Source organism: Anolis carolinensis, unplaced genomic scaffold (assembly GCF_035594765.1).
Source record: "Anolis carolinensis isolate JA03-04 unplaced genomic scaffold, rAnoCar3.1.pri scaffold_7, whole genome shotgun sequence".
NCBI classification, from domain to species: domain Eukaryota; kingdom Metazoa; phylum Chordata; class Lepidosauria; order Squamata; family Dactyloidae; genus Anolis; species Anolis carolinensis.
The window spans coordinates 34,359,430-34,386,654 of record NW_026943818.1 but is presented as its reverse complement, the minus strand read 5'-3'; the positions used below and the strand labels follow the sequence as shown (position 1 = coordinate 34,386,654).

At 42.5% G+C, this 27,225-nt stretch overlaps 1 protein-coding gene across 1 annotated transcript in view; it reads right to left on the bottom strand.

Moving 5' to 3' along the window:
• Positions 1 to 15,711: 15,711 nt before the first annotated feature.
• rexo1 (RNA exonuclease 1 homolog) overlaps positions 15,712 to 27,225 on the bottom strand; it is a 39,533-nt gene continuing 28,019 nt past the window's right edge. Inside the window, exons 7-16 of the mRNA XM_062959502.1 lie at positions 25,652 to 25,775; positions 24,970 to 25,083; positions 24,722 to 24,859; positions 23,251 to 23,364; positions 21,983 to 22,056; positions 21,773 to 21,883; positions 21,545 to 21,660; positions 19,320 to 19,458; positions 19,090 to 19,210; positions 15,712 to 16,532 (exon numbers count right to left, since the gene is read on the bottom strand). Coding sequence (XP_062815572.1) covers positions 16,444 to 16,532; positions 19,090 to 19,210; positions 19,320 to 19,458; positions 21,545 to 21,660; positions 21,773 to 21,883; positions 21,983 to 22,056; positions 23,251 to 23,364; positions 24,722 to 24,859; positions 24,970 to 25,083; positions 25,652 to 25,775 — 1,140 coding nt within the window. The 3' untranslated portion in view covers positions 15,712 to 16,443. The remainder of the gene's footprint in view (positions 16,533 to 19,089; positions 19,211 to 19,319; positions 19,459 to 21,544; positions 21,661 to 21,772; positions 21,884 to 21,982; positions 22,057 to 23,250; positions 23,365 to 24,721; positions 24,860 to 24,969; positions 25,084 to 25,651; positions 25,776 to 27,225) is intronic.

Below are 27,225 nucleotides of genomic sequence, written 5' to 3'. Positions count from 1 at the left end.
GCGGAAGGACACAAACAAACCCCTCCCAACAGGTGGCCAGCCAGCCCCATAGACAGTAATAGGTTCATGGGCACAAACAGGGCTACATAATCATAGCTATAAAATCATGGAATTATGGCATTGGAAGGAACCCCAAGACCCAACCTCATTCTGCTATGAAGGAGAACACCATCCGATCCCTCCCGACAGATGGCCATCCAGCCACATAGACATTAATAGGTTAGTGGAGAGGAATAGGGCTAGATATTCATAGAAATAAGACTATAGATTCATACAAGGGACCCCAATGTCCCACCCCCGTTCTGCCATAAAGTACACCATCCGATCCCTCCCGACAGATGGCCATCCAGCCACATAGAAATTAATAGGTTAGTGGAGAGGAATAGGGCTAGATATTCATAGAAATAAGACTATAGATTCATACAAGGGACCCCAATGTCCCACCCCCGTTCTGCCATAAAGTACACCATCCGATCCCTCCCGACAGATGGCCATCCAGCCACATAGACATTAATAGGTTAGTGGAGAGGAATAGGGCTAGATATTCATAGAAATAAGACTATAGATTCATACAAGGGACCCCAATGTCCCACCCCCGTTCTGCCATAAAGTACACCATCCGATCCCTCCCGACAGATGGCCATCCAGCCACATAGACATTAATAGGTTAGTGGAAAGGAATAGGGCTAGATATTCATAGAAATAAGACTATAGATTCATACAAGGGACCCCAATGTCCCACCCCCATTCTGCCATAAAGTACACCATCCGATCCCTCCCGACAGATGGCCATCCAGCCACATAGAAATTAATAGGTTAGTGGAAAGGAATAGGACTGTATATTCATAGAAATAAGACTATAGATTCATACAAGGGACCCCAATGTCCCACCCCCATTCTGCCATAAAGTACACCATCCGATCCCTCCCGACAGATGGCCATCCAGCCACATAGACATTAATAGGTTAGTGGAGAGGAATAGGGCTGTATATTCATAGAAATAAGACTATAGATTCATACAAGGGACCCCAATGTCCCACCCCCATTCTGCCATAAAGTACACCATCCGATCCCTCCTGACAGATGGCCATCCAGCCACATAGAAATTAATAGGTTAGTGGAAAGGAATAGGACTGTATATTCATAGAAATAAGACTATAGATTCATACAATTCTAGAGCTGGAAGGGACCCCAAGGGTCAACCCCATTCTGCCACAAAGTACACCATCCGATCCCTCCCGACAGATGGCCATCCAGCCACATAGACATTAATAGGTTAGTGGAAAGGAATAGGGCTAGATATTCATAGAAATAAGACTATAGATTCATACAATTCTAGAGCTGGAAGGGACCCCAAGGGTCAACCCCATTCTGCCATAAAGTACACCATCCGATCCCTCCTGACAGATGGCCATCCAGCCACATAGACGTTAATAGGTTAGTGGAAAGGAATAGGGCTAGATATTCATAGAAATAAGACTATAGATTCATACAAGGGACCCCAATGTCCCACCCCCATTCTGCCACAAAGTACACCATCCGATCCCTCCCGACAGATGGCCATCCAGCCACATAGACATTAATAGGTTAGTGGAAAGGAATAGGGCTAGATATTCATAGAAATAAGACTATAGATTCATACAAGGGACCCCAATGTCCCACCCCCATTCTGCCACAAAGTACACCATCCGATCCCTCCCGACAGATGGCCATCCAGCCACATAGAAATTAATAGGTTAGTGGAGAGGAATAGGGCTAGATATTCATAGAAATAAGACTATAGATTCATACAAGGGACCCCAATGTCCCACCCTAATTCTGCCACAAAGTACACCATCCGATCCCTCCCGACAGATGGCCATCCAGCCACATAGAAATTAATAGGTTAGTGGAGAGGAATAGGGCTAGATATTCATAGAAATAAGACTATAGATTCATACAAGGGACCCCAATGTCCCACCCCCGTTCTGCCACAAAGTACACCATCCGATCCCTCCCGACAGATGGCCATCCAGCCACATAGAAATTAATAGGTTAGTGGAGAGGAATAGGGCTAGATATTCATAGAAATAAGACTATAGATTCATACAAGGGACCCCAATGTCCCACCCCCGTTCTGCCACAAAGTACACCATCCGATCCCTCCCGACAGATGGCCATCCAGCCACATAGAAATTAATAGGTTAGTGGAGAGGAATAGGGCTAGATATTCATAGAAATAAGACTATAGATTCATACAAGGGACCCCAATGTCCCACCCCCGTTCTGCCACAAAGTACACCATCCGATCCCTCCCGACAGATGGCCATCCAGCCACATAGAAATTAATAGGTTAGTGGAGAGGAATAGGGCTAGATATTCATAGAAATAAGACTATAGATTCATACAAGGGACCCCAATGTCCCACCCCCGTTCTGCCATAAAGTACACCATCCGATCCCTCCCGACAGATGGCCATCCAGCCACATAGACATTAATAGGTTAGTGGAGAGGAATAGGGCTGTATATTCATAGAAATAAGACTATAGATTCATACAAGGGACCCCAATGTCCCACCCTAATTCTGCCATAAAGTACACCATCCGATCCCTCCTTACAGATGGCCATCCAGCCACATAGAAATTAATAGGTTAGTGGAGAGGAATAGGACTGTATATTCATAGAAATAAGACTATAGATTCATACAATTCTAGAGCTGGAAGGGACCCCAAGGGTCAACCCCATTCTGCCACAAAGTACACCATCCGATCCCTCCTGACAGATGGCCATCCAGCCACATAGACATTAATAGGTTAGTGGAAAGGAATAGGGCTAGATATTCATAGAAATAAGACTATAGATTCATACAATTCTAGAGCTGGAAGGGACCTGAAGGCTCAATCCCATTCTGCCACAAAGTACACCATCCGATCCCTCCTGACAGATGGCCATCCAGATTCATAGAAATTAATAGGTCCATGGAGAGGAATAAGGCTCTATAATCATAGAATCGTAGCATTGGAAGAGACCCCAAAGGCCAACCCCATTCTAACATATACAAAGACACAATCCGACCTCTCCCGACAGATGGCCATCCAGCCACATAGACAATAATAGGTTCATTGAGGAACAGGGCTATATAATCATACAAATAGGGCTATGGATTCATACAATCCTAGAGTTCGAAGGGACCCCAAAGGCCATAAAGGAGGACACCATCCGATCCCTCCCGACAGAAGGCCATCTGTTTGGCTTGGCAAGCAAAGCCCTCCTCCCTGGCAACCAAAACCCTGGCAAAGTCTCACCTGTCGAGGCAGGTCGGCCTTTCCTTTGGGCAGCAGACGCGAAGACTGGCAGCTCCAAGGTCTGGTCTCAAGGCTCTTCAGGAACCGGGGAGGGACGGCCCGACTCTCCTCCCCATTTCACACTGTTTCGAACATTGAAACCTGGCTCTCGAAGTCCGGCACTGAACATTGAAACACAAATCCCACGCCTACCTGGACTTCCTTGAATTATTATTATTATTATTATTATTATTATTATTATTATTATTATTATTTGGGTGAATTATTATTATTATTATTATTATTATTATTATTATTATTTGGGTGAATTATTATTATTATTATTATTATTATTATTATTATTATTATTTGGGTGAATTATTATTATTATTATTATTATTATTATTATTAGGGTGAATGAATATATTATTATTATTATTATTTTATTGTTATTTTATTGTTATTATTATTATTATTATTATATCATATTATTATTATTTTATTGTTATTATTATTATTATTATATCATATTATTATTATTTTATTGTTGTTATTATTATTATTATTATTTGGGTGAATTATATTATTATTATTATATCATATTATTATTATTATTATTTTATTATTATTATTATTAGTATTAGTATTATATATTATTATTATTATTATTGTTATTTTATTGTTGTTGTTATTATTATTATTATTATTATTATTATTATTTGGGTGAATTATATTATTATTATTATTATTATTATTATTATTATTATTTTATTGTTATTATTTTTATTATTTTTATTATTATTATTATTCTGGAATTGACCCAACTCTGGGTGAATGAATGTATGGGCTCCCCTTGTATGGAGTCATGGGAGTTGTAGTCTTCATTGTATGGAATCATAGGAGTTGTAGTCTTCATTGTATGGAGTCATGGGAGTTGTAGTCTTCATTGTATGGAATCATAGGAGTTGTAGTCTCCATTGTACAGAATCATGGGAGTTGTCGTTTTCATTGTACAGAATCATGGGAATTGTAGTGTTTGTTGTAAAGAATCAAACCATGGGCATTGTAGTCTTCATTATAAAGAATCATGGGAGTTGTGGTCTTCACTGTACAGAGTCGTGGGAATCATAGTCTTCACTGTACAGAGTCATAGGAGTTGTAGTCTTCACTAGATGGAATCATGGGAGTTGTAGTCTTCATTGTACAGAGTCATGGGAATTGTAGTCTTGGTTGTATGGAGTCATGGGAGTTGTAATCTTCGTTGTATGGAGTCATGGGAGTTATAGTCTTCGTTGCACTTATGGGAATTGAATTCTTTGTACGGAGTCATGGGAGTTGTAGTCTTCATTGTATGGATTCATGGGAGTTGTAGTACTCATTCAACAGATCAGATTTGTACTGTTCATTGTATGGAATCATGAGAATGGTAGGCCTCATTGCATAGAGTCATGGGAGTTGTAGTCTTCATGGTCCGGAGTCATGGGAGTTGTAGCCTTCATTGTACAAAATCATGGGGATTAAATTCTTCAGACATGGGAGTTGTAGTATTCATCCTACGGAATCAGATTCGCAGCGTTCATTGTATGGAATCATGGGAGTTGTAGTATTCATTGTATGGAATCACGGGAGTTGTAGTATTCGTTCTATGGAATCAGAGTTGTAGTGTTCATTGTATGGAATCATAGGAGTTGTAGTGTTCATTGTAAATAATCGTGGGAGTTGTAGTATTCATTGTATGGAATCAGAGTTGTAGTCTTCACTGTATGGAATCACGGGAGTTGTAGTCTTGATTATAAATAATCGTGGGAGTTGTAGTGCTCATTGTATGGAATCATGGGAGTTGTAGTATTCATTATATGGAATCATGGGAGTTGTAGTTTTCACTGTATGGAATCATGGGAGTTGTAGTGTTCATTGTATGGAATCACGGGAGTTGTAGTGTTCATTGTATGGAATCATGGGAGTTGTAGTCTTGATTATAAATAATTGTGGGAGTTGTAGTGTTCACTGTATGGAATCACGGGAGTTGTAGTCTTGATTATAAATAATCGTGGGAGTTGTAGTGCTCATTGTATGGAATAATGGGAGTTGTAGTATTCATTATATAGAATTAGAGTTGTAGTGTTCATTGTATGGAATCATGGGAGTGTAGTCTTGATTATAAATAATCGTGGGAGTTGTAGTGTTCACTGTATGGAATCACGGGAGTTGTAGTCTTGATTATAAATAATCGTGGGAGTTGTAGTGCTCATTGTATGGAATAATGGGAGTTGTAGTATTCATTATATAGAATTAGAGTTGTAGTGTTCATTGTAAGGAATCATGGGAGTTGTAGTGTTCATTGTATGGAATCCCGGGAGTTGTAGTGTTGATTATAAATAATCGTGGGAGTTGTAGTATTCGTTCTATGGAATCCGAGTTGTAGTGTTCATTGTATGGAATCCCGGGAGTTGTAGTCTTGATTGTAAATAATCGTGGGAGTTGTAGTATTCGTTCTATGGAATCCGAGTTGTAGTGTTCATTGTATGGAATCCCGGGAGTTGTAGTCTTGATTGTAAATAATCGTGGGAGTTGTAGTATTCGTTCTATGGAATCAGAGTTGTAGGGAATCATAGGAGTTCTAGTGTTCAGTGTAGGGAGCCTTGGGAGTTGTAGTCTCCATAGGAGTTTGGTGTTCTCTGCCGAGGAGGATTCGTGCCTCAGCCAAACTACAGATCCCAGGAGGCCAGGGCTCTCAGCCAAGGCCCATTCATTCGAGGGAGCATTTTTCAGAACTATGCTCTGACCTCAAGACATTCCAGACAACCGAGACAAAAGGCGGGCGCTTGGGAGACGTAGTTGGCAGGCTCAGTCTGACGTCCGCCAGCCTCGGTGGGAGGCAGGGGAAAAAGAAATCCAGATGGAAGGGGCACCCAGAGGCCATCTAGACCGATGTCTCCCTATGGGCCTCTATTGCCAACCTCTAGTCTTCATGCGCCCTCTAGTGGCAGGAAAGCGAAAAATACTGCTGGTTTTGGGAGTTGTAGTTCACCTACACCCAGAGCCACTATGAACCCAAACAAGGATGGATCTGGACCAAACTTGGTATGTAGACCCGAAAGGCCCGAATTTGGATACCGGTGAGTTTTGAGGGAAATCGGCCTGAGCGTTTTGGATTTGTAAGTACTGAGATGTATAGTTCACCTGCAATCAAGGAGTACTCTGAACTCGGAGTACTCCCACGATTATTTACAATTAAGACTACAACTCCCGGGATTCCATACAATGAACACTACAACTCTGATTCCATAGAACGAATACTACAACTCCCACAATTATTTACGATTAAGACTACAACTCCCAGGATTCCATACAATGAACACTACAACTCTGATTCCATAGAACGAATACTACAACTCCCACGATTATTTATAATCAAGACTACAACTCCCGGGATTCCATACAATGAACACTACAACTCCCACGATTATTTATAATCAAGACTATAACTCCAAGGATTCCATACAATGAACACTACAACTCTGATTCCTTAGAACGAATACTACAACTCCCACAATTATTTACAATTAAGACTACAACTCCCATGATTCCATACAATGAACACTACAACTCCTGTGATTCCATACAATAAACACTACAACTCTGATTCCATAGAACGAATACTACAACTCCCACGATTATTTACAATGAACACTACAACTCCCACGATTATTTACAATTAAGACTACAACTCCCGTGATTCCATACAATGAACACAACTCCCATGATTCCATACAATGAACACTACAACTCCCGTGAGGCCATACAATGAACACTACAAATCTGATTCCATAGAACGAATACTACAACTCCCACGATTATTTACAATTAAGACTACAACTCCCGTGATTCCATACAATGAACACAACTCCCGTGATTCCATACAATGAACACTACAACTCCCGTGATGCCATACAATGAACACTACAAATCTGATTCCATAGAACGAATACTACAACTCCCACGATTATTTACAATTAAGACTACAACTCCCGTGATTCCATACAATGAACACAACTCCCGGGATTCCATACAATGAACACTACAAATCCCGTGATGCCATACAATGAACACTACAAATCTGATTCCATAGAACGAATACAACTCCCACGATTATTTACAATTAAGACTACAACTCCCGTGATTCCATACAATGAACACTACAACTCTGACTCCCTATAATGAATACTACAACTCCCATGATTCCATACAGTGAAGACTACAACTCACATATTCTGCACAATGGGCATTACAACTCCAATGCTTCCATACAATGAACGCTGCAAATCTGATTCCATAGGATGAATACTACAACTCCCATGACTCCCAAGAATTCGATCCCCATGATTTTGTACAATGAAGGCTACAACTCCCATGACTCCCAAGAATACTACAACTCCATGACTCCCAAGAATACTACAACTCCCATGACTCCCAAGAATACAACTCCCATGACTCCCAAGAATACTACAACTCCATGACTCCCAAGAATACTACAACTCCCATGACTCCCAAGAATACTACAACTCCCATGACTCCCAAGAATACTACAACTCCCATGACTCCCAAGAATACTACAACTCCCATGACTCCCAAGAATACTACTACTCCCATGACTCCCAAGAATTCGATCCCCATGATTTTGTACAATGAAGGCTACAACTCCCATGACTCTGTACCATGAAGACTACAGCTCCCATGATCCCATACAGTGAAGACTACAACTCCCATGACTCTATGCAACGAGGCCTACCAATGTCATGATTCCATACATTGAACAGTACAAAACGGATGCGTTGAATGAATACTACAACTCCCACAACTACTTACAATGAAGACTACAACTCCCATGACTCTGTACAAATAAGAATTCAACTCCCATAACTGCAACGAAGACTATAACTCCCATGACTTCGTATTGGACCAAACTTGGCACATGAAGACTTAGCATGTCCAAATCTGAACCCTGGTGGAGTCTGGGGAAAATAGACCTGGGCATTTGGGAGTTGTAGTTCCTGGGATTTATAGTTCACCTATACTCAAGGAGAAGGAAGAGGCGAAGATGAGGAAGAACTAGAAGAAGAGGAATGAGAAGATGGAGGAGTGAGAATGGGAAGAAGGTCTTAGATTTACCTCCTGGGCTGCTGGTGGTCTCCTCTGGAGTATCTCTTGAGGTTCTTCAGCTTGAGTTCTGAAGGAGACCTGAGGAAACAAGCCAAGTCCTCCTTCCTCGTGCCCTTGGAGTGCCCTGTGCCCGCTCCATGGAGGCTCCGGGTGCAATTATAGGGCCGGCCAACCACCCCTTTCGGGACAACCCCACACAGAACTGGAAGAGCAGGATAGGCTTCCAACGGGCCTTGCCCAAGATTGGGATCGGTCCTCCTGGAACCCAGATTCGGGTGACTCACATCAGGGAGATTCCAGGATTATGGGGCACCCGGCGAGCTCCTGGCTAAATTCCATGACAGGTCCTCAGCACCTCACTTCCCAAGTCAAGGTACAAGGAATCATCTATTACAGCATTTCCCAACCCCCTGAGATGTCAGAGGGGTCCCCAAAGGCCATCAGAAAACACATATCAGGGACCCCAAATTTGGTCCAGATCCATCGTTGTTTGGGTTCACAGAGCTCTCTTGGATGTAGCCGAACTACATCTCCCCTACATCTCCACCCAAACATTCAGTCCACCATTTGGAGCCATGGAGAAGAACGCAACATGTTCCTGAAGCACCTCAACAGCATCCACCCAAACATCTAGTTCACCATTCGGAGCCATGGAGAAGAACTCAACACGTTCCTGGAGCACCTCTACAGCATCCAACCAAAGAAGAACTCAACACGTTCCTGGTGCACCTCAACAGCATCCAACCAAAGAAGAACTCCACACGTTCCTGGTGCACCTCAACAGCATCCAACCAAAGAAGAACTCAACACGTTCCTGGTGCACCTCAACAGCATCCAACCAAAGAAGAACTCCACACGTTCCTGGAGCACCTCAACAGCATCCAACCAAAGAAGAACTCCACACGTTCCTGGTGCACCTCAACAGCATCCAACCAAAGAAGAACTCAACACGTTCCTGGAGCACCTCAACAGCATCCACCCAAACATCTAGTTCACCATTCAGAGCCATGGAGAAGAACTCAACATGTTCCTGGAGCACCTCAACAGCATCCAACCAAAGAAGAACTCCACACGTTCCTGGTGCACCTCAACAGCATCCAACCAAAGAAGAACTCAACACGTTCCTGGTGCACCTCAACAGCATCCAACCAAAGAAGAACTCCACACGTTCCTGGAGCACCTCAACAGCATCCAACCAAAGAAGAACTCCACACGTTCCTGGTGCACCTCAACAGCATCCAACCAAAGAAGAACTCAACACGTTCCTGGAGCACCTCAACAGCATCCACCCAAACATCTAGTTCACCATTCAGAGCCATGGAGAAGAACTCAACATGTTCCTGGAGCACCTCAACAGCATCCAACCAAAGAAGAACTCCACACGTTCCTGGTGCACCTCAACAGCATCCAACCAAAGAAGAACTCAACACGTTCCTGGAGCACCTCAACAGCATCCACCCAAACATCTAGTTCACCATTCAGAGCCATGGAGAAGAACTCAACATGTTCCTGGAGCACCTCAACAGCATCCAACCAAAGAAGAACTCCACACGTTCCTGGAGCACCTCAACAGCATCCAACCAAAGAAGAACTCAACACGTTTCTGGAGCACCTCAACAGCATCCACCCAAACATCTAGTTCACCATTCGGAGCCACGGAGAAGAACTCAACACGTTCTTGGAGCACCTCAACAGCATCCAACCAAAGAAGAACTCAACACGTTCCTGGAGCACCTCAACAGCATCCACTCAAACATCTAGTTCACCATTCGGAGCCACGGAGAAGAACTCAACACGTTCTTGGAGCACCTCAACAGCATTCACTCAAACATCTAGTTCACCATTCGGAGCCACGGAGAAGAACTCAACACGTTCTTGGAGCACCTCAACAGCATCCACCCAAACATCTAGTTCACCATTTGGAGCCATGGAGAAGAACTCAACACGTTTCTGGAGCAGTTTGGATGACCTTTGGGATCTCCTCCAACACGGGAATCCTACGGTTGTATCACCGAACCCGTATGAATACCAGTTTATGATAGGGGTCATAAACTGGAAGTATATGTCAAAGACCACGTCTCCTACCTGATATTTCTTGCCTTTCCAGTTTCCCCCCAAAAAGGGCAAAACGGAGCAATAAAAGCAACGGGTTTTGCCTGCCCTCCATCGAAAGAGAAATGAATGCGGTGATCACTAATAGTTAACATGGATTTATCAAAAACAAGTCATGCCAGACTCATCTGATCTGTTTTTTTAATTGAGTCACAACCTGGGTAGATGCAGGGTTAGTTCACCATTCGGAGCCATGGAGAAGAAGAACTCCACCAGTTCCTGGAGCACCTCAACAGCATCCACTCAGACATCCAGTTCACCATTCGGAGCCATGGAGAAGAACTCAACAAGTTCCTGGAGCACCTCAACAGCATTCACCCAAACATCCAGTTCACTATTCGGAGCCATGGAGAAGATCTCAACACGTTCCTGGAGCACCTCAACAACATCCACCCAAACATCCAGTTCACCATTCGGAGCCATGGAGAAGATCTCAACAAGTTCCTGGAGGTCCTCAACAGCATCCACTCAGACATCCAGTTCACCATTCAGAGCCATGGAGAAGAACTCAACAAGTTCCTGGAGAACCTCAACAGCATCCACTCAGACATCCAGTTCACCATTCAGATCCATGGAGAAGATCTCAACATGTTCCTGGAGAATCTCAACAGCAACCACTCATTCGGAGCCATGGAGAAGATCTCAACACGTTCCTGGAGCACCTCAACAACATCCACTCAGACATCCAGTTCACCATTCGGAGCCATGGAGAAGATCTCAACAAGTTCCTGGAACGCCTCAACAGCATTCGCCCAAACATCCAGTTCACCATTCGGAGCCATGGAGAAGATCTCAACAAGTTCCTGGAGAACCTCAACAGCATCCACCCAAACTTCCAGTTCACCATTCGGAGCCACGGAGAAGATCTCAACCAGTTCCTGGACCACCTCAACAACATCCACCCAAACATCCAGTTCACCATTCGGAGCCATGGAGAAGATCTCAACCAGTTCCTGGACCACCTCAACAACATCCACCCAAACATCCAGTTCACCATTCGGAGCCATGGAGAAGATCTCAACAAGTTCCTGGAGAACCTCAACAGCATCTACCCAAACATCCAGTTCACCATTCGGAGCCATGGAGAAGAACTCAACAAGTTCCTGGAGAACCTCAACAGCATCCACCCAAACTTCCAGTTCACCATTCGGAGCCATGGAGAAGATCTCAACAAGTTCCTGGAGCACCTCAACAGCATTCGCCCAAACATCCAGTTCACCATTTGGAGCCATGGAGAAGATCTCAACATGTTCCTGGAGCACCTCAACAACATCCACTCAGACATCCAGTTCACCATTCGGAGCCATGGAGAAGATCTCAACAAGTTCCTGGAGAACCTCAACAGCATCCACCCAAACTTCCAGTTCACCATTCGGAGCCATGGAGAAGATCTCAACAAGTTCCTGGAGCACCTCAACAGCATTCGCCCAAACATCCAGTTCACCATTTGGAGCCATGGAGAAGATCTCAACATGTTCCTGGAGCACCTCAACAACATCCACTCAGACATCCAGTTCACCATTCGGAGCCATGGAGAAGATCTCAACAAGTTCCTGGAGAACCTCAACAGCATCCACCCAAACTTCCAGTTCACCATTCGGAGCCATGGAGAAGATCTCAACAAGTTCCTGGAGCACCCCAACAGCATCCACTCAGACATCCAGTTCACCATTCAGAGCCATGGAGAAAATCTCAACATGTTCCTGGAGAACCTCAACACCAACCACTCATTCGGAGCCATGGAGAAGATCTCAACACGTTCCTGGAGCACCTCAACAACATCCACTCAGACATCCAGTTCACCATTTGGAGCCATAGAGAAGATCTCAACAAGTTCCTGGAGCACCTCAACAGCATTCGCCCAAACATCCAGTTCACCATTTGGAGCCATGGAGAAGATCTCAACATGTTCCTGGAGCACCTCAACAGCATCCACCCAAACATCCAGTCCACCATTCAGAGCCACGGAGAAGGACTCAACACGTTCCTGGAGCACCTCAACAGCATCCACCCAAACATCCAATCCACCATTCAGAGCCATGGAGAAGAAGAACTCAACACGTTCCTGGAGCACCTCAACAGCATGCAACCATTTGGAACCATGGAGAAGAACTCAACACGTTCCTGGAGCACCTCAACAGCATCCAACCAAACATCCAATCCACCATTCGGAGCCATGGAGAAGAAGAACTCAACAAGTTCCTGGAGCACCTCAACAGCATGCAACTATTTGGAGCCATGGAGAAGAACGCAACACTTTCCTGGAGCACCTCAACAGCATCCAACCATTTGGAACCATGGAGAAGAACTTAACCAGTTCCTGGAGCACCTCAACAGCATCCAACTAAACATCCAATCCACCATTTGCAGCCATGGAGAAGAACTCAACACGTTCCTGGAGAACCTCAACAGCATCCAGAGTTTTGGCCAATCATCTCTGTGAAGATCGTTTTGGATTCTCTTGGTTCTCCCTCCTTTCTGAATTTGGTCCTGCCTCTAAACTTGATGATCATGCCTTCTAACCCTTCATGTAAGTCAACAGAACAGAACCGGGCCCATAACCTGTGTGGCACTCCACTCGTCACTTCTTTCCAGGATGAAGAGGAAGCACTGGGGGGCATCACCCGTTGGGTTCGTTCACTTCACCAATTCCAGATCCACCTAACCATAGTTTTGCCTAGACCACAATGGACTTGTTTGTTGACCGGAAAGTCATGGGAGACCTTGTCGAAGGCCCTCCTGAAATCCTGAAATCCACGGTGTTCCCTTCATCTACCACGCTTGTAACTACCGAAAAAAGAGATCAGATGAGCCTGGCATGACTCATTTTTGGTAACTCCATGTTGACTACTACTGATCACCACCATTGCTCTCTTTTTTGGGGAAAATTGACAAACTGGAAAGGCGAGAAATATCAGGTAGGAGACGTGGTCTTTGACATATACTTCCAGTTTATGACCCCTATCGTAAACTGGGATTCATACATACGGGTTCGGTGATACAACCATAGGATCCCGTGTTGGAGGAGATCCCAAAGGTCATCCAAACGGACCCCCTTCTGCCATAGACACCACCCAATCCCTCCCGACAGAAGGCCATCTGTGCTCTGCTTAGAAAGCTCCACTGGGCGTCAAGGAAGTGTCTTCTGACCGTAATGTTTAGGTGGAATCCCTTTTCCCACAATTCGTATCCGTTGCTCCACTGTTTCCCGGTCCCACATATTAAAAAGTCCCGGAAGAAAATTTTGCAAGGAATAAAAATAAATCCCAGCCATTTGGAAAGCTTCGAAATAAAGCCTTGATGGGAGGGACTCGCAGGCCCATCGTCCCCTGCTCAGGTCTTGCAAGGCATTGTCGGGTTAACTCAGTGGTTCTCAACCTAGTGTTTTGGTCTTATAATGTATTTCACCACATAAAGGTCGCACTTGTTCTCAACCTGCGGATCCCCAGGTGTTTTGGACTCATACTGAATTTCATCACATAATGGTCGCACTTGTTCTCAACCTGAGGATCCCCAGGTGTTTTGGACTTATACTGTATTTCATCACATAATGGTCGCACTTGTTCTCAACCTGAGGATCCACAGGTGTTTTGGACTCATACTGAATTTCATCACATAATGGTCGCACTTGTTCTCAACCTGAGGATCCCCAGGTGTTTTGGACTCATACTGAATTTCATCACATAATGGTCGCACTTGTTCTCAACCTGAGGATCCCCAGGTGTTTTGGACTCATACTGAATTTCATCACATAATGGTCGCACTTGATCTCAACCTGAGGATCCCCAGGTGTTTTGGACTTATACTGTATTTCATCACATAATGGTCGCACTTGATCTCAACCTGAGGATCCCCAGGTGTTTTGGACTCATACTGAATTTCATCACATAATGGTCGCACTTGTTCTCAACCTGAGGATCCCCAGGTGTTTTGGACTCATACTGAATTTCATCACATAATGGTCGCACTTGATCTCAACCTGAGGATCCCCAGGTGTTTTGGACTTATACTGTATTTCATCACATAATGGTCGCACTTGTTCTCAACCTGAGGATCCACAGGTGTTTTGGACTCATACTGAATTTCATCACATAATGGTCGCACTTGTTCTCAACCTGAGGATCCCCAGGTGTTTTGGCCATATACTGTATTTCATCACATAATGGTCGCACTTCTGCCCCTTCTTTAAATTGAAAAGGAGGATGCGACTATTACTAGAGGAAAAGACTCTACCTTTTAATCTACCGGAAGGAAGATTGATCCAGCCTCAAACAAACAGCTGTTTCTTTGTGTGCCTGCGACTATTACGTGATGAAATACGGTGTATATCGGTTGTATTGCCTTGCGGCTATTTTCCTCAAATAAGAGTCTTATTCTCCCCAGGGGTAGTTTGAGATAGGAAGCCAGGAAGACAATAGGTATAAAGCCCATTATATGGTTCAGATATCTGGATGACACCTTCACCATTTGGAGCTATGGAGAAGAACTCAACAAGGTCCTGGAGCACCTCAACAGCATCCACTCAGACATCCAATCCACCATTCGGAGCCATGGAGAAGAACTCAACATGTTCCTGGAGAACCTCAACACCAACCACTCATTCGGAGCCATGGAGAAGATCTCAACACGTTCCTGGAGCACCTCAACACCATCCACTCAGACATCCAGTTCACCATTCGGAGCCATGGAGAAGATCTCAACATGTTCCTGGAGAACCTCAACAGCATCCACCCAAACATCTAATTGACCATTTGGAGATATGGAGAAGAACCCAACACGTTCCTGGAGCACCTCAACAGCATCTACGCAAACATCTAAATGACCATTTGGAGATATGGAGAAGAACCCAACATATTCCTGGAGCACCTCAACAGCATCCACCCAAACATCTAAATGACCATTTGGAAATATGGAGAAGAACCCAACATGTTCCTGGAGCACCTCAACAGCTTCCACCCAAACATCTAAATGACCATTTGGAGATATGGAGAAGAACCCAACATGTTCCTGGAGCACCTCAACAGCATCTACCCAAACATCTAAATGACCATTTGGAGATATGGAGAAGAACCCAACATGTTCCTGGAGCACCTCAACAGCTTCCACCCAAACATCCAGTTCAGCCTTTGCCAGAAGAGTAGGCTATATTTTCCGGAACCACCACACTTCGGAAAACAGGATTTTTCATTTATATATATATATATATATTAAAAAAAACATTTACAAAATAGCGTTAACGTGGTATACAGTTAGGCTTGTACAAAGTCCACGAGTCGTTGTTTTTATTCCGTTGCCTAGTGTTACGAAACGAGACGGGAATCCTAACCGGGAAACGAAAAGGAAACTGGTGTCCCCATAAGTCTCGTGGCTTCCTAAATAGTTAAATATTATTATTCTGGAATCTGGAACTATAACTCCCAAGAGTCTGTGCCGAACTACAACTCCCAGGGGTCCCTGTCAAACTACAACTCCCAAGAGTCCTTGGAGTGGAGGGGAGCAACCGTGCCCCAAAAGCCTCTCTATTTCTAAATAATGTCAAGCACCGATACTTGTGCTGAATAATTTTATTTATAACCTCAAGGCGAGGACACAGTCTTCAGGGCTGGTCTCAGCCAGTTAATGGGAGGCTCCCTTCCAATTAAATTAAGAACCTAAACGAGAAGCTCAAGCTTGAAAAAAATTTCATAAATAAAAAAGGGAAGAAGAGGAAGAAGAAGTTCGGCGGTCCAGAAAACCTTGGAAGGAGTCGGGACATATTTTTTCACCAAAAGAAGTCGCGGAAGAGGAAATGTCCGGCCTTCCTTCCTTCCTTCCTTCCTTCCTTCCTTCCTTCCTTCCTTCCGGAAGCTTCCTTATTGCACTGTGCCAACGGACGGGGGAAAGGAGCGTGTCGGCGAGCCGCCCGTCACCGCTTGACTTTGGCGTCCTCCTTGATCTTCCAGATCATCAGCTCCATGCAGGCCCTGGCGTCCTCGCTGGAGTCGTGGCCTTCCACTGCCGGAAACGAGAAGAAAAAGGATAAAACTGTATTTCATCACATAATAGTCGCACGCACACAAATCGTTTTATATATATATATATATATATATATATATATATATATATATAAAACTTTATTACAGTCCAGGGACCTACAGCTGTTAAGTGAATAACATATAAGAGTAGCAAAATTGGTATTTTGTGTTCCTCGCATAATAGTCGCAGTCGTTTGGAGCAGATTCCCCCTTCTTTCCTCCTCCTTTTTTGAGGAAAAGCATTTTATAAAAACAAACATAAACAGAGCTGTTTTTTTGAGGCTGAATCATCCCTCCTCTTCCTCCTCCACAGAATCAAAGGTGGATTCATTTCCTCGCATAATAGTCGCATCCTCTTTTTTAAAATGAAACAGAAACCAGAGAATCAAAGGTAGATTCTTTCCTCATGTAATAGTCACGTCCTTTTAAAAAATGAAACAGAAACCAGAGAATCAAAGGTAGATTCTTTTCCTCATGTAATAGTCGCATCCTTTTTTAAAACAAAACATAAACCAGAGAATCAAAGGTAGATTCTTTTCCGCTTTTTTAAAATGAAACAGAAACCAGAGAATCAAAGGTAGATTTTTTTCCTCATGTAATAGTCGCATCCTCTTTTTTAAAATGAAACAGAAACCAGAGATTCAAAGGTAGATTCTTTTCCTCACAAAATAGTCGCATTCCTCTTTTTTTAAAACGAAATAGAAACCAGAGAATCAAAGGTAGATTCTTTCCTCATGTAATAGTCACGTCCTTTTAAAAAATGAAACAGAAACCAGAGAATCAAAGGTAGATTCTTTCCTCATGTAATAGTCACGTCCTTTTAAAAAATGAAACAGAAACCAGAGAATCAAAGGTAGATTCTTTTCCTCATGTAATAGTCGCACCCTCTTTTTAAAAATGAAACAGAAACCAGAGAATCAAAGGTAGATTCTTTTTTCACAAAATAGTCACATCCTTCTAAAACAAAACAGAAATAAGAGAATCAAAGGTAGATTCCTTTCCTCATGTAATTGTCGCATCCTATTTTTAAAAAATGAAACAGAAACCAGAAAATTAAAGGTAGATTCTTTTCCTCATGTAACAGTCGCATCCTCTTTTTTAAAATGAAACGGAAACCAGAGAATCAAAAGTAGATTCTTTTCCTCACGTAACAGTCGCATCCTCTTTTTTAAAATGAAACAGAAACCAGAGAATCAAAGGTAGATTCTTTTCCTCACGAAACAGTCGCATCCTCTTTTTAAAAATGAATCAGAAACCAGAGAATCAAAGGTAGATTCTTTTCCTCATGTAATTGTCGCATCCTCTTTTTTTAAACAAAACAGAAACCAGAGAATCAAAGGTAGATTCTTTTCCTCATGTAATAGTCACATCCTCTTTTTTAAAACAAAACAGAAACCAGAGAATCAAAGGTAGCTTCTTTTCCTTACATAATAGTCACATCGTTTGTTAAAAAAACAAAAATAAGGAAATCAAAGGTAAATTCTTTTTCTCACGTAATAGTCACATCCTCTTTTTTTTAAAAAATGAAACAGAAACCAAAGAATCAAAGGTAGATTCTTTTCCTCACGAAATAGTCGCATCCTCTATTTTAAAATGAAACAGAAACCAGAGAATCAAAAGTAGATTCTTTTCCTCACAAAATAGTCGCATTCTCTTTTTTAAAATGAATCAGAAACCAGAGAATCAAAGGTAGATTCTTTTCCTCATGTAATAGTCGCACCCTCTTTTTAAAAATGAAACAGAAACCAGAGAATCAAAGGTAGAATCATTTTTCACAAAATAGTCACATCCTTCTAAAACAAAACAGAAATAAGAAAATCAAAGGTAGATTTTTTTCCCCATGCAATAGTCGCATCCTTTTTTTTAAAATGAAACAGAAACCAGAGAATCAAAGGTAGAGTATTTTCTCACGTAATAGTCACATCCTTCTAAAACAAAACAGAAATAAGAGAATCAAAGGTAGATTATTTTCCTCATGTAATAGTCGCATCCTCTTTTTTAAAACGAAACAGAAACCAGAGAATCAAAGGTAGATTCTTTTCTCACATAATAGTCACATCCTTTTAAAACAAAACAGAAATAAGAGAATCAAAAGTAGATTTTTTTCCTCACGAAATAGTCGCATCCTCTTTTTTAAAATGAAACAGAAACCAGACAATCAAAGGTAGATTCTTTCTTCATGTAATAGTCGCATCCTCTTTTTTAAAAGAAACAGAAACCAGAGAATCAAAGTAGATTCTTTTCCTCAAATAATAGTCACATCCTCTTTTTAAAAATGTAACAGAAACCAGAGAATCAAAGGTAGATTCTTTTCCTCACGTAATAGTCGCGTCCTGTTTTTCGATTTAAAGAAGGGGCAATAGTGCGACCATTATGCGAAGAAATGTGATATAATTCTTTTAAGTCTTATTCTCTAAAAAGTTAGATTTTTGGGGACTGAAGGAGGGGAAAATCCCGGGAAGAATAAGACTCTTATTTGGGGAAAATAGTCTTGATTGGGCTCCAACTGTCAACGCAGCCCCCCAGTTCTTCCTTACCGCTGTCCTGGATGATGCGCTTGAGGTAGTCCGCCATCAGAGTGCGAAGCGCCCGCTTATAAGGCAAGCCCAGGCGGTGAGGGAAGACCACGGAGGTGTCCACCACGGTGCAGTGGATGAGCTGGGCAAAAAGGCCAGAGAGTGAGCCATAGTAAGACATTATTCAGCAAAGGAATAAGCTGCCCCCTGGAGGCTTAAAAGCAGAAACTGGATGGCCATCTGCCGTGTACCTTGAGTGCAAACAGGTCGCTTTCCAAGCTGTGCCCAATCAGAACGGTGTCCGCGCTGAACATGTTCAGGAGCACGGCCTGCACGTCCCGGAGGGAGATGGTGGCGTTCTCCAGGTCTGCCGCAGTCACACCGGAAAACCTGCCAAGACAAGTTGATTGAAGGCATTTTTTTTTCCTTGCATAATAGTCGCACCCACTCTGATGGAGTTATCTAACTTCCAAGAGAGACTGGGATTCATTCTACAGCATAGTCACCCCTTTGATGTTTTCCACAACAATGACAGTGGTCAAATTGATTGAAGGCATACTTTTTTTCCTCGCACAATAGTCGCACCCAATCTGATGGAGTTATCCAACTTTCAAGAGAGACTGGGATTCATTCTACAGCATAGTCGCCCCTTCAAAGTTTTCCACAACAATGACGGTCGTCAAATTGATTGAAGGCATTTTTTTTTCCTCGCACAATAGTCGCACCTTCTCTGATTGAGTTATCTAACTTCCAAGAGAGACTGGGATTCATTCTACAGCATAGTTGCCCCTTCAATGTTTTCCACAACAATGACAGTTGTGAAATTGATTGAAGGCGTATTTTTTTCCTCGCACAATAGTCGCACCCACTCTGATGGAGTTATCTAACTTCCAAGAGAGACTGGGATTCATTCTACAGCATAGTTGCCCCTTCAATGTTTTCCACAACAATGACAGTTGTGAAATTGATTGAAGGCGTATTTTTTTCCTCGCACAATAGTCGCACCCTCTCTGATTGAGTTATCTAACTTCCAAGAGAGACTGGGATTCATTCTACAGCATAGTTGCCCCTTCAAAGTTTTCCACAACAATGACGGTCGTCAAATTGATTGAAGACATATTTTTTTCCTCGCACAATAGTCGCACCCTCTCTGATTGAGTTATCTAACTTCCAAGAGAGACTGGGATTCATTCTACAGCATAGTTGCCCCTTCAATGTTTTCCACAACAATGACAGTTGTGAAATTGATTGAAGGCATATTTTTTTTCCTCGCACAATAGTCGCACCCACTCTGATGGAGTTATCTAACTTCCAAGAGAAATTGGGATTCATTTTACAGCAGTAGTTCCAAAACTTATTTGGCCTGCACCCCATTTCCAGAAAAAATATGACTCAGCACCTCCTAGAAAGGGGGTGTGGCTTAGAGGGGTGGGCGTGGCTCCTGCTCAAGTCCAAGATGCCTCTCCCCTAGTCCAAGATGCAGGGCTGGGAGGGGGAGGTGGGCGGGGCCACAAATGGGCAGCCAGGGCTGGGATGGGCCGACTTACGAGCTCTGAGGCAGGGCTGAGCTTCTATCCCTGTCCTGCAGCACCTGCCGGGACACAGGGGGCGGGGCTAGAGGAGGGGGCGGGGCGTCTTCCAAGTGCCTGACGGGGCTGAACCTCTATACCCCGCCCCCGTGTTCTCACAAGCACCTAAGGGAAGGTATATAGAGGCTCAGCCCTGTCTCGTGCTCTTGAAGGAGGCCCCGCCCCCACCCTAACCCCACCCTTTAGTCCTAAAAGGCCTCTCAGGAGAGATATAGAAGCTCAGCCCTGTCTCAGGCTCTTGGAAGGAGGCCCCGCCCCCACCCCTAGCCCCGCCCTTTAGTCCTAAAGGCCTTTCAGGAGAGGTATAGAGGCTCAGCCCTGTCTTGTGCTATTGGGAAGAGGCCCCGCCCCCACCCTAACCCCTCCCTTTAGTCCTAAAAGGCCTCTCAGGAGAGATATAGAGGCTCAGCCCTGTCTCAGTCTCTTGGGAAGAGGCCCTGCCCCCACCCTAGCCCCGCCCTTTAGTCCTAAAAGGCCTCTCAGGAGAAGTACAGAGGCTCAGCCCTATCTCGGGCTCTTGGAAGGAGGCCCCGCCCCCTTCCCTAGCTCCGCCCTCTGTGTCCCAACAAGTGCCTCAGGAGAGATATAGAGGCTCAGCCCTGTCTTGCGCTATTGGGAAGAGGCCCCGCCCCCACCCTAACCCCGCCCTTTGATGGCGCATTAGACTCAAGTTAATATGTGTGTGGAGAAGTCTGGAGACTGGAGAAGTCTGAGCCCAAATTGAGTCCCAAAATATCGGAAACTGTATGGGTCTCAGACACTGAGGTCCAAGGGGGGGGGGGTCTTTGGCAAAGTGAAGGGCTTTTAATAGCCACAGAATTTCCTAAACCGTGAAGCAGCACAACAGGGATGCCTCATAGTGATACACCATGGTTGAGGGTCCTCACCTGGTGTTGTAGTCCACCACTTTGTGGTCCGGCTTGACAAAAGTGTCGTAGACCACCTTCCGGTCCGCGTCGATGACCGTGACCCGCGTCAACTCCAGGCCTTGCTTGGTGTAACACTGCAGAGAGAAGTCCCGTCCCGTCAGAAAGGACTTTTTCAACATTTCACTATGTTGTTAAATGTTCTGTTCCTAGCTCAACGGCCCATCCCATTCTTGGAGTCCCACTCACCATTTCGCAGTCCAAGGCGTAAACACCCGGGTAACCGTTGGCGCCGGGGAGCTTCTCAAAGGTCCTGACGAAACCCTCCAGGTTGTCCTTCCGTCCGTCTTGGACGTGTTGCTTGAGGGGGGGAAACGGGAGGGAATCACTGGAGGAGGAGAAGCCGAGGCAAGGCGGAACCACGTGAGGCTAGTAGTGAGAGCCAATCGGCCGACTTACCTTGGCGACTTGGCAGCCAGGTGACCCCACTGCGCCGGAGCAGCAGCTGTAATGCGTTTCCCAGCCGCCTGGAACTGAGAACAAAGAAAAGAGAGGTCTTAAGCTGTTTTCTAAAGAAGGAGAGTGGTGACTGGAAACAGTCAGGAAGGTTTTCTAAAAGAGAGTGCTCACTGGAAACAGTCAGGAAGGTCTTAACCTGTTTTCTAAAAGAGAGCGCTGACTGGAAACAGTCAGCAAGGTCTTAAGCTGTTTTCTAAAACAGAGCGCTCACTGGAAACAGTCAAGAAGGTCAAGCTGTTTTCTAGAGGAGGAAAGTGCTGACTGGAAACAGTCAGGAAAGTCTTAAGTTGTTTTCTAAAGGAGGAGAGTGCTGTCTGGGAACAGTCAGGAAGATCTTAAGCTGTTTTCTAAAGGAGGAGTGCTGACTGGAAACAGTCAAGAAGGTCTTAAGCTGTTTTCTAGAGGAGGAAAGTGCTGACTGGAAACAATCAGGAAGGTCTTAAGTTGTTTTCTAAAGGAGGAGAGTGCTGTCTGGGAACAATCAGGAAAGTCTTAAGTTGTTTTCTAAAGGAGGAGAGCGCTAACTGGAAACAGTCAGGAAGGGCTTAATAATAATAATAAATCCGAAAATACATCACACGGTCCTAGACACTTGGGAAGTGTTCGACTTATAATTTTGTGAAACAAAATCCAGCATATCTATTTTGTTTGCTGTGTCATATAATAATAATAATAATAATAATAATAATAATAATAATAATAATAATACATCACACAGTCCTAGACATTAGGGAAGTGTTCGACTTGTGATTTTGTGAAACGAAATCCAGCACATCTATCTTGTTTGCTGTGTCATACAATAATAATAATATTATTATTATTCTTATACCCCGCCTCCATCTCCCCGTGGAGACTCGGGGCGGCTTACAAACATAAAACGAACATTCAATAACCTCAAATACCGAAAACGCGCAAATGAAAATTAAAGACATACAATAAAATCACAACCATTAATAAGACAAAGTTAAAACGTAGCAATAAAAACATAAGAAAGACTTGTAAAGATTCTTTCTGTTTTCTGTAAGAATTCAGAGAGACTGCTGTATATATTGTTGCCCTGTTTGATCTTTTGAATTGAAGTAAAGTTACTGTTACTTGTTACACAAACCTGAGTGACACTTTATTATACCGCAGGGTATATTTTGGTTCAGAAAACATGGCAAAGCTTCTATTTATTGATATCTACAACCCCCGCCCCCAACAAGTACCTCTCTGTTTCCGCAACCGGCCCCAGTGATGGACGCACTCTTCTTTACGGACGCAGTTCCCAGACGGCGTCACCATGTACTCGGCGCCACAACGGCAGCAAATCCGACAAAAACCTGGAAACATTACAACATCATCATCATATTACTATGATCATATTATTATTATCATCACATTATTATTGTTGGTATATTGTCATCATCACATTATAATTACTATAATTATCATCATCATCATACTATTATCGTATTATTACTAATATTATTATCATCATATCATCATCATATTATTATTATTGTTATTAATATCATCATCATTATTATCATATTATTATTATCATACTCATTTTATTATTATCATATTATTATATCATCATCATCATTTTATTATCATCAAATTACTATTATTATATTATCATATTATTATTATCATATTATAATCATCATATTATTGTCATATTATTATTATTGTCATATCATCATATTATTATCATATTATTATTATAACTACTATTATTATTATCATATTATTATCATCATCATATTATTACTATCATAATCATTATTATCACCATATTATCATCATTATATTATTATTATCATATCATCATTATCATTTTATTATCATCATATTATTTCATCATCATCATCATTTTATTATCATCATATTACTATTATCATATTATTATCATATTATTATTATCATATTATAATCATCATATTATTGTCATATTATTATTATTGTCGTATTATCATCGTATTAATATAATTTCTATTATTATCATATTATTTTTATCATCATATTATTATTACTATTATTATCATCATATTATTACTATCATAATCATTATTATCACCATATTATTATCATCATTATTGTATAATTATATCATCATATTATTATTTCATCATCATCATCATTTTATTATCATCATATTACTATTATCATATTATCATCATATTATTATTATCATATTATAATCATATTATTGTCATATTATTATTCTTATTGTTGTATTATTATCATCGTATTATTATAATTTCTATTATTATCATAATATTATTTTTATCATCATATTATTATTATTACTATTATTATCATCATATTATTACTACCATCCTCGTTATTATCATCATATTATTATCATAATCATTTTATTATCATCATCATATTATTACTATTATTATATTATTATCATATTATAATCATCATCATATTATTGTCATATTATTATCATCGTATTATTATCATCATATTATTATTTTTATCATCGTATTATTACTATTATTATCATCATATTATCATCATCATTTTATTATTATCATCATATTACTATTACCATACTATTATCATCATCATATTATTATCATATTATAATAATTGTATTATTATTATTATTATTGTTATTATCATTTTGTTGTTGTTGTTGTTGTTGTTGTTGTATTCCAGAGCTCAACTTTGAACGAGACTCACCATCGCTGGGTTTCTTCTCTTCCACGGAGAAGACCACGGCGCGGCCAGGCTTCTCGGGACACGGCAAGGGGTAGCCGTGCAACTTCAAGTCGTCCTCCGTCATCAGGTACTCCTTGAGCCGTTGGTACAAGACGGGCCCTGAGGACGAGAAGGATCTCCTCGTTCTCACCAAGCAAAAAAACAAGGATTTGTGAAAACGAGCCCCGGAAGAGAAGGAAGAGTGGGAAAGACCTCCGAGAGAGACGTACCCGTCAGCTCTTCCACCCGGACGGACGTCGGCCGGTTGAAGGAAAAGCTCGTCTTGGCCGCCAGCTTCCCTCCCAGCATGGCTTCATGGGAGACCAACTTCCGGTTGAAGTTCTCTGCAAGGGAAAGGCATCTTTTTCCATGAGCAGAGACAAGGCAGGAGCTAAGCTTCCAAAATCATTCCTCTGACCTTGGGTTCCCACACATTTACGAGCGATTCTCACAGAACGTCTGGGACAAACTCTTAACCTTAATCTTGTGTCTCTATCTAAGGAAGACTCCTCTGACTCACTGCCAGAGCCACCTGGACGTTGTTGATGTTGACGATCTTGTGAAAGGTCACCCTTATCGGTAACTTCAGCCTGCGGCCTCTCTGCCAATTCAGAGCCTTCAACATTTCCTTAAACCCAAAATCTCCCTTCATCGTCAGACTGAATCACATGACATTGACACAAAAGACCAGGGACAGAGAGTTTCATCTACGCTGACGATCGTACCATCACCGCTCAAGCAGAGCTTTGAAATGGTTGGACAGAAGCTTTAGGTGCTCTTACTGCCTATTACATGGGAAAACAGCTGATTCCTAATCCATCTAATGCAACGCTCTGCTCCAGACCTTCCATCAGAGTGGGTGCGACTATTGTGCGAGGAAGAAAATATGCCTTCAATCAATTTGGCACGTACTGTGCGTGTCTTGCGAGGGGCTAGGCAGCAGGCTCCGCAGCTTCTTCAAGGTGTTCACCGCCACGTTCAGGTAGATGTTGCGGGAGGTGCTCCGCTCGTAGGCCACCTTCTCCTCCAACAGGGCCTGCAAAACGAGAGCATCATTATAGAAGGGGTTCTGGACCCTCGCTCCATCCGTATTAGACTCTCTAGACGATCTCATAAGACCATAGGTAAGCAAAGAGACCTTCAAAGACCATCTAGACGATCTCATAAGACCATAGGTAAGCAAAGAGACCTCCAAAGACCATCTAGACGATCACATAAGACCATAGGTAAGCAAAGAGTCCTCCAAAGACCATCTAGACGATCTCATAAGAGCATAGGTAAGCAAAGAGACCTCTAAAGACCATCTAGACGATCTCATAAGACCATAGGTAAGCAAAGAGTCCTCCAAAGACCATCTAGACGATCTCATAAGAGCATAGGTAAGCAAAGAGACCTCCAAAGACCATCTAGACGATCACATAAGACCATAGGTAAGCAAAGAGTCCTCCAAAGACCATCTAGATGATCTCATAAGACCATAGGTAAGCAAAGAGACCTTCAAAGACCATCTAGACGATCTCATAAGACCATAAGTAAACAAAGACACCTCGAAAGACCAACTAGACGATCTCATAAGACCATAGGTAAGCAAAGAGTCCTCCAAAGACCATCTAGACGATCTCATAAGACCATAGGTAAGTAAAGAGACCTCCAAAGACCATCTAGACCAGGGGTCCCCAAACTAAGGCCCGGGGGCCGGATGCGGCCCTCCAAGGTCATTTACCTGGCCCCTGCCCTCAGTTTTATAATATAATATTTTTATATCATTTTAAATAATATAATATATTGTATATACATATAATATTGATAATAATGTTATAATGTTATACAATATAATATTAATAATAATGCCATATAATAATATTAATTATATGTTATATGTTATATATTACATATAATATTACAGTATAGTGGTATAGTTCAATATAGTAATATATAATGCTAATGTGATATGCTAACAATATAATATATTGTATGTACATACAGCTGCTCTGAGTCCCCTTCGGGGTGAGAAGGGCGGGATATAAATGTAATAAATAAATGTAGTAAATGAATAAATAAATAATTTTAGACTTAAAAGATAAAGGTAAAGGTTTCCCCTGATGTTAAGTCCAGTTGTGTCCAACTCTGGGGGTTGGTGCTCATCTCCATTTCTAAGCTGAAGAGCTGGAGTTGTCCATAGGTCACGTGGCTGGCATGACTGCATGGAATGCCGTTATTTTCCCGCCAGAGCAGTACCTATTGATCTACTCACATTTGCATGTTTCTGAACTGCTAGGTTGACAGAAGCTGGAGCTAACAGCGGGCGCTCACTCTGCTCCCCAGGTTTGAACCTGGGACTTTTCGGCCCGCAAGTTCAGCAGCTCAGTGCTTTAACACACTGAGCCACCGGAGGCTCCAATTTTAGACTTAGGCTCACCCAAAGTCTGAAATGACACAACAACAATCCTAATTAACTTAACTATCTCATTGGCCAGAAGCAGGTC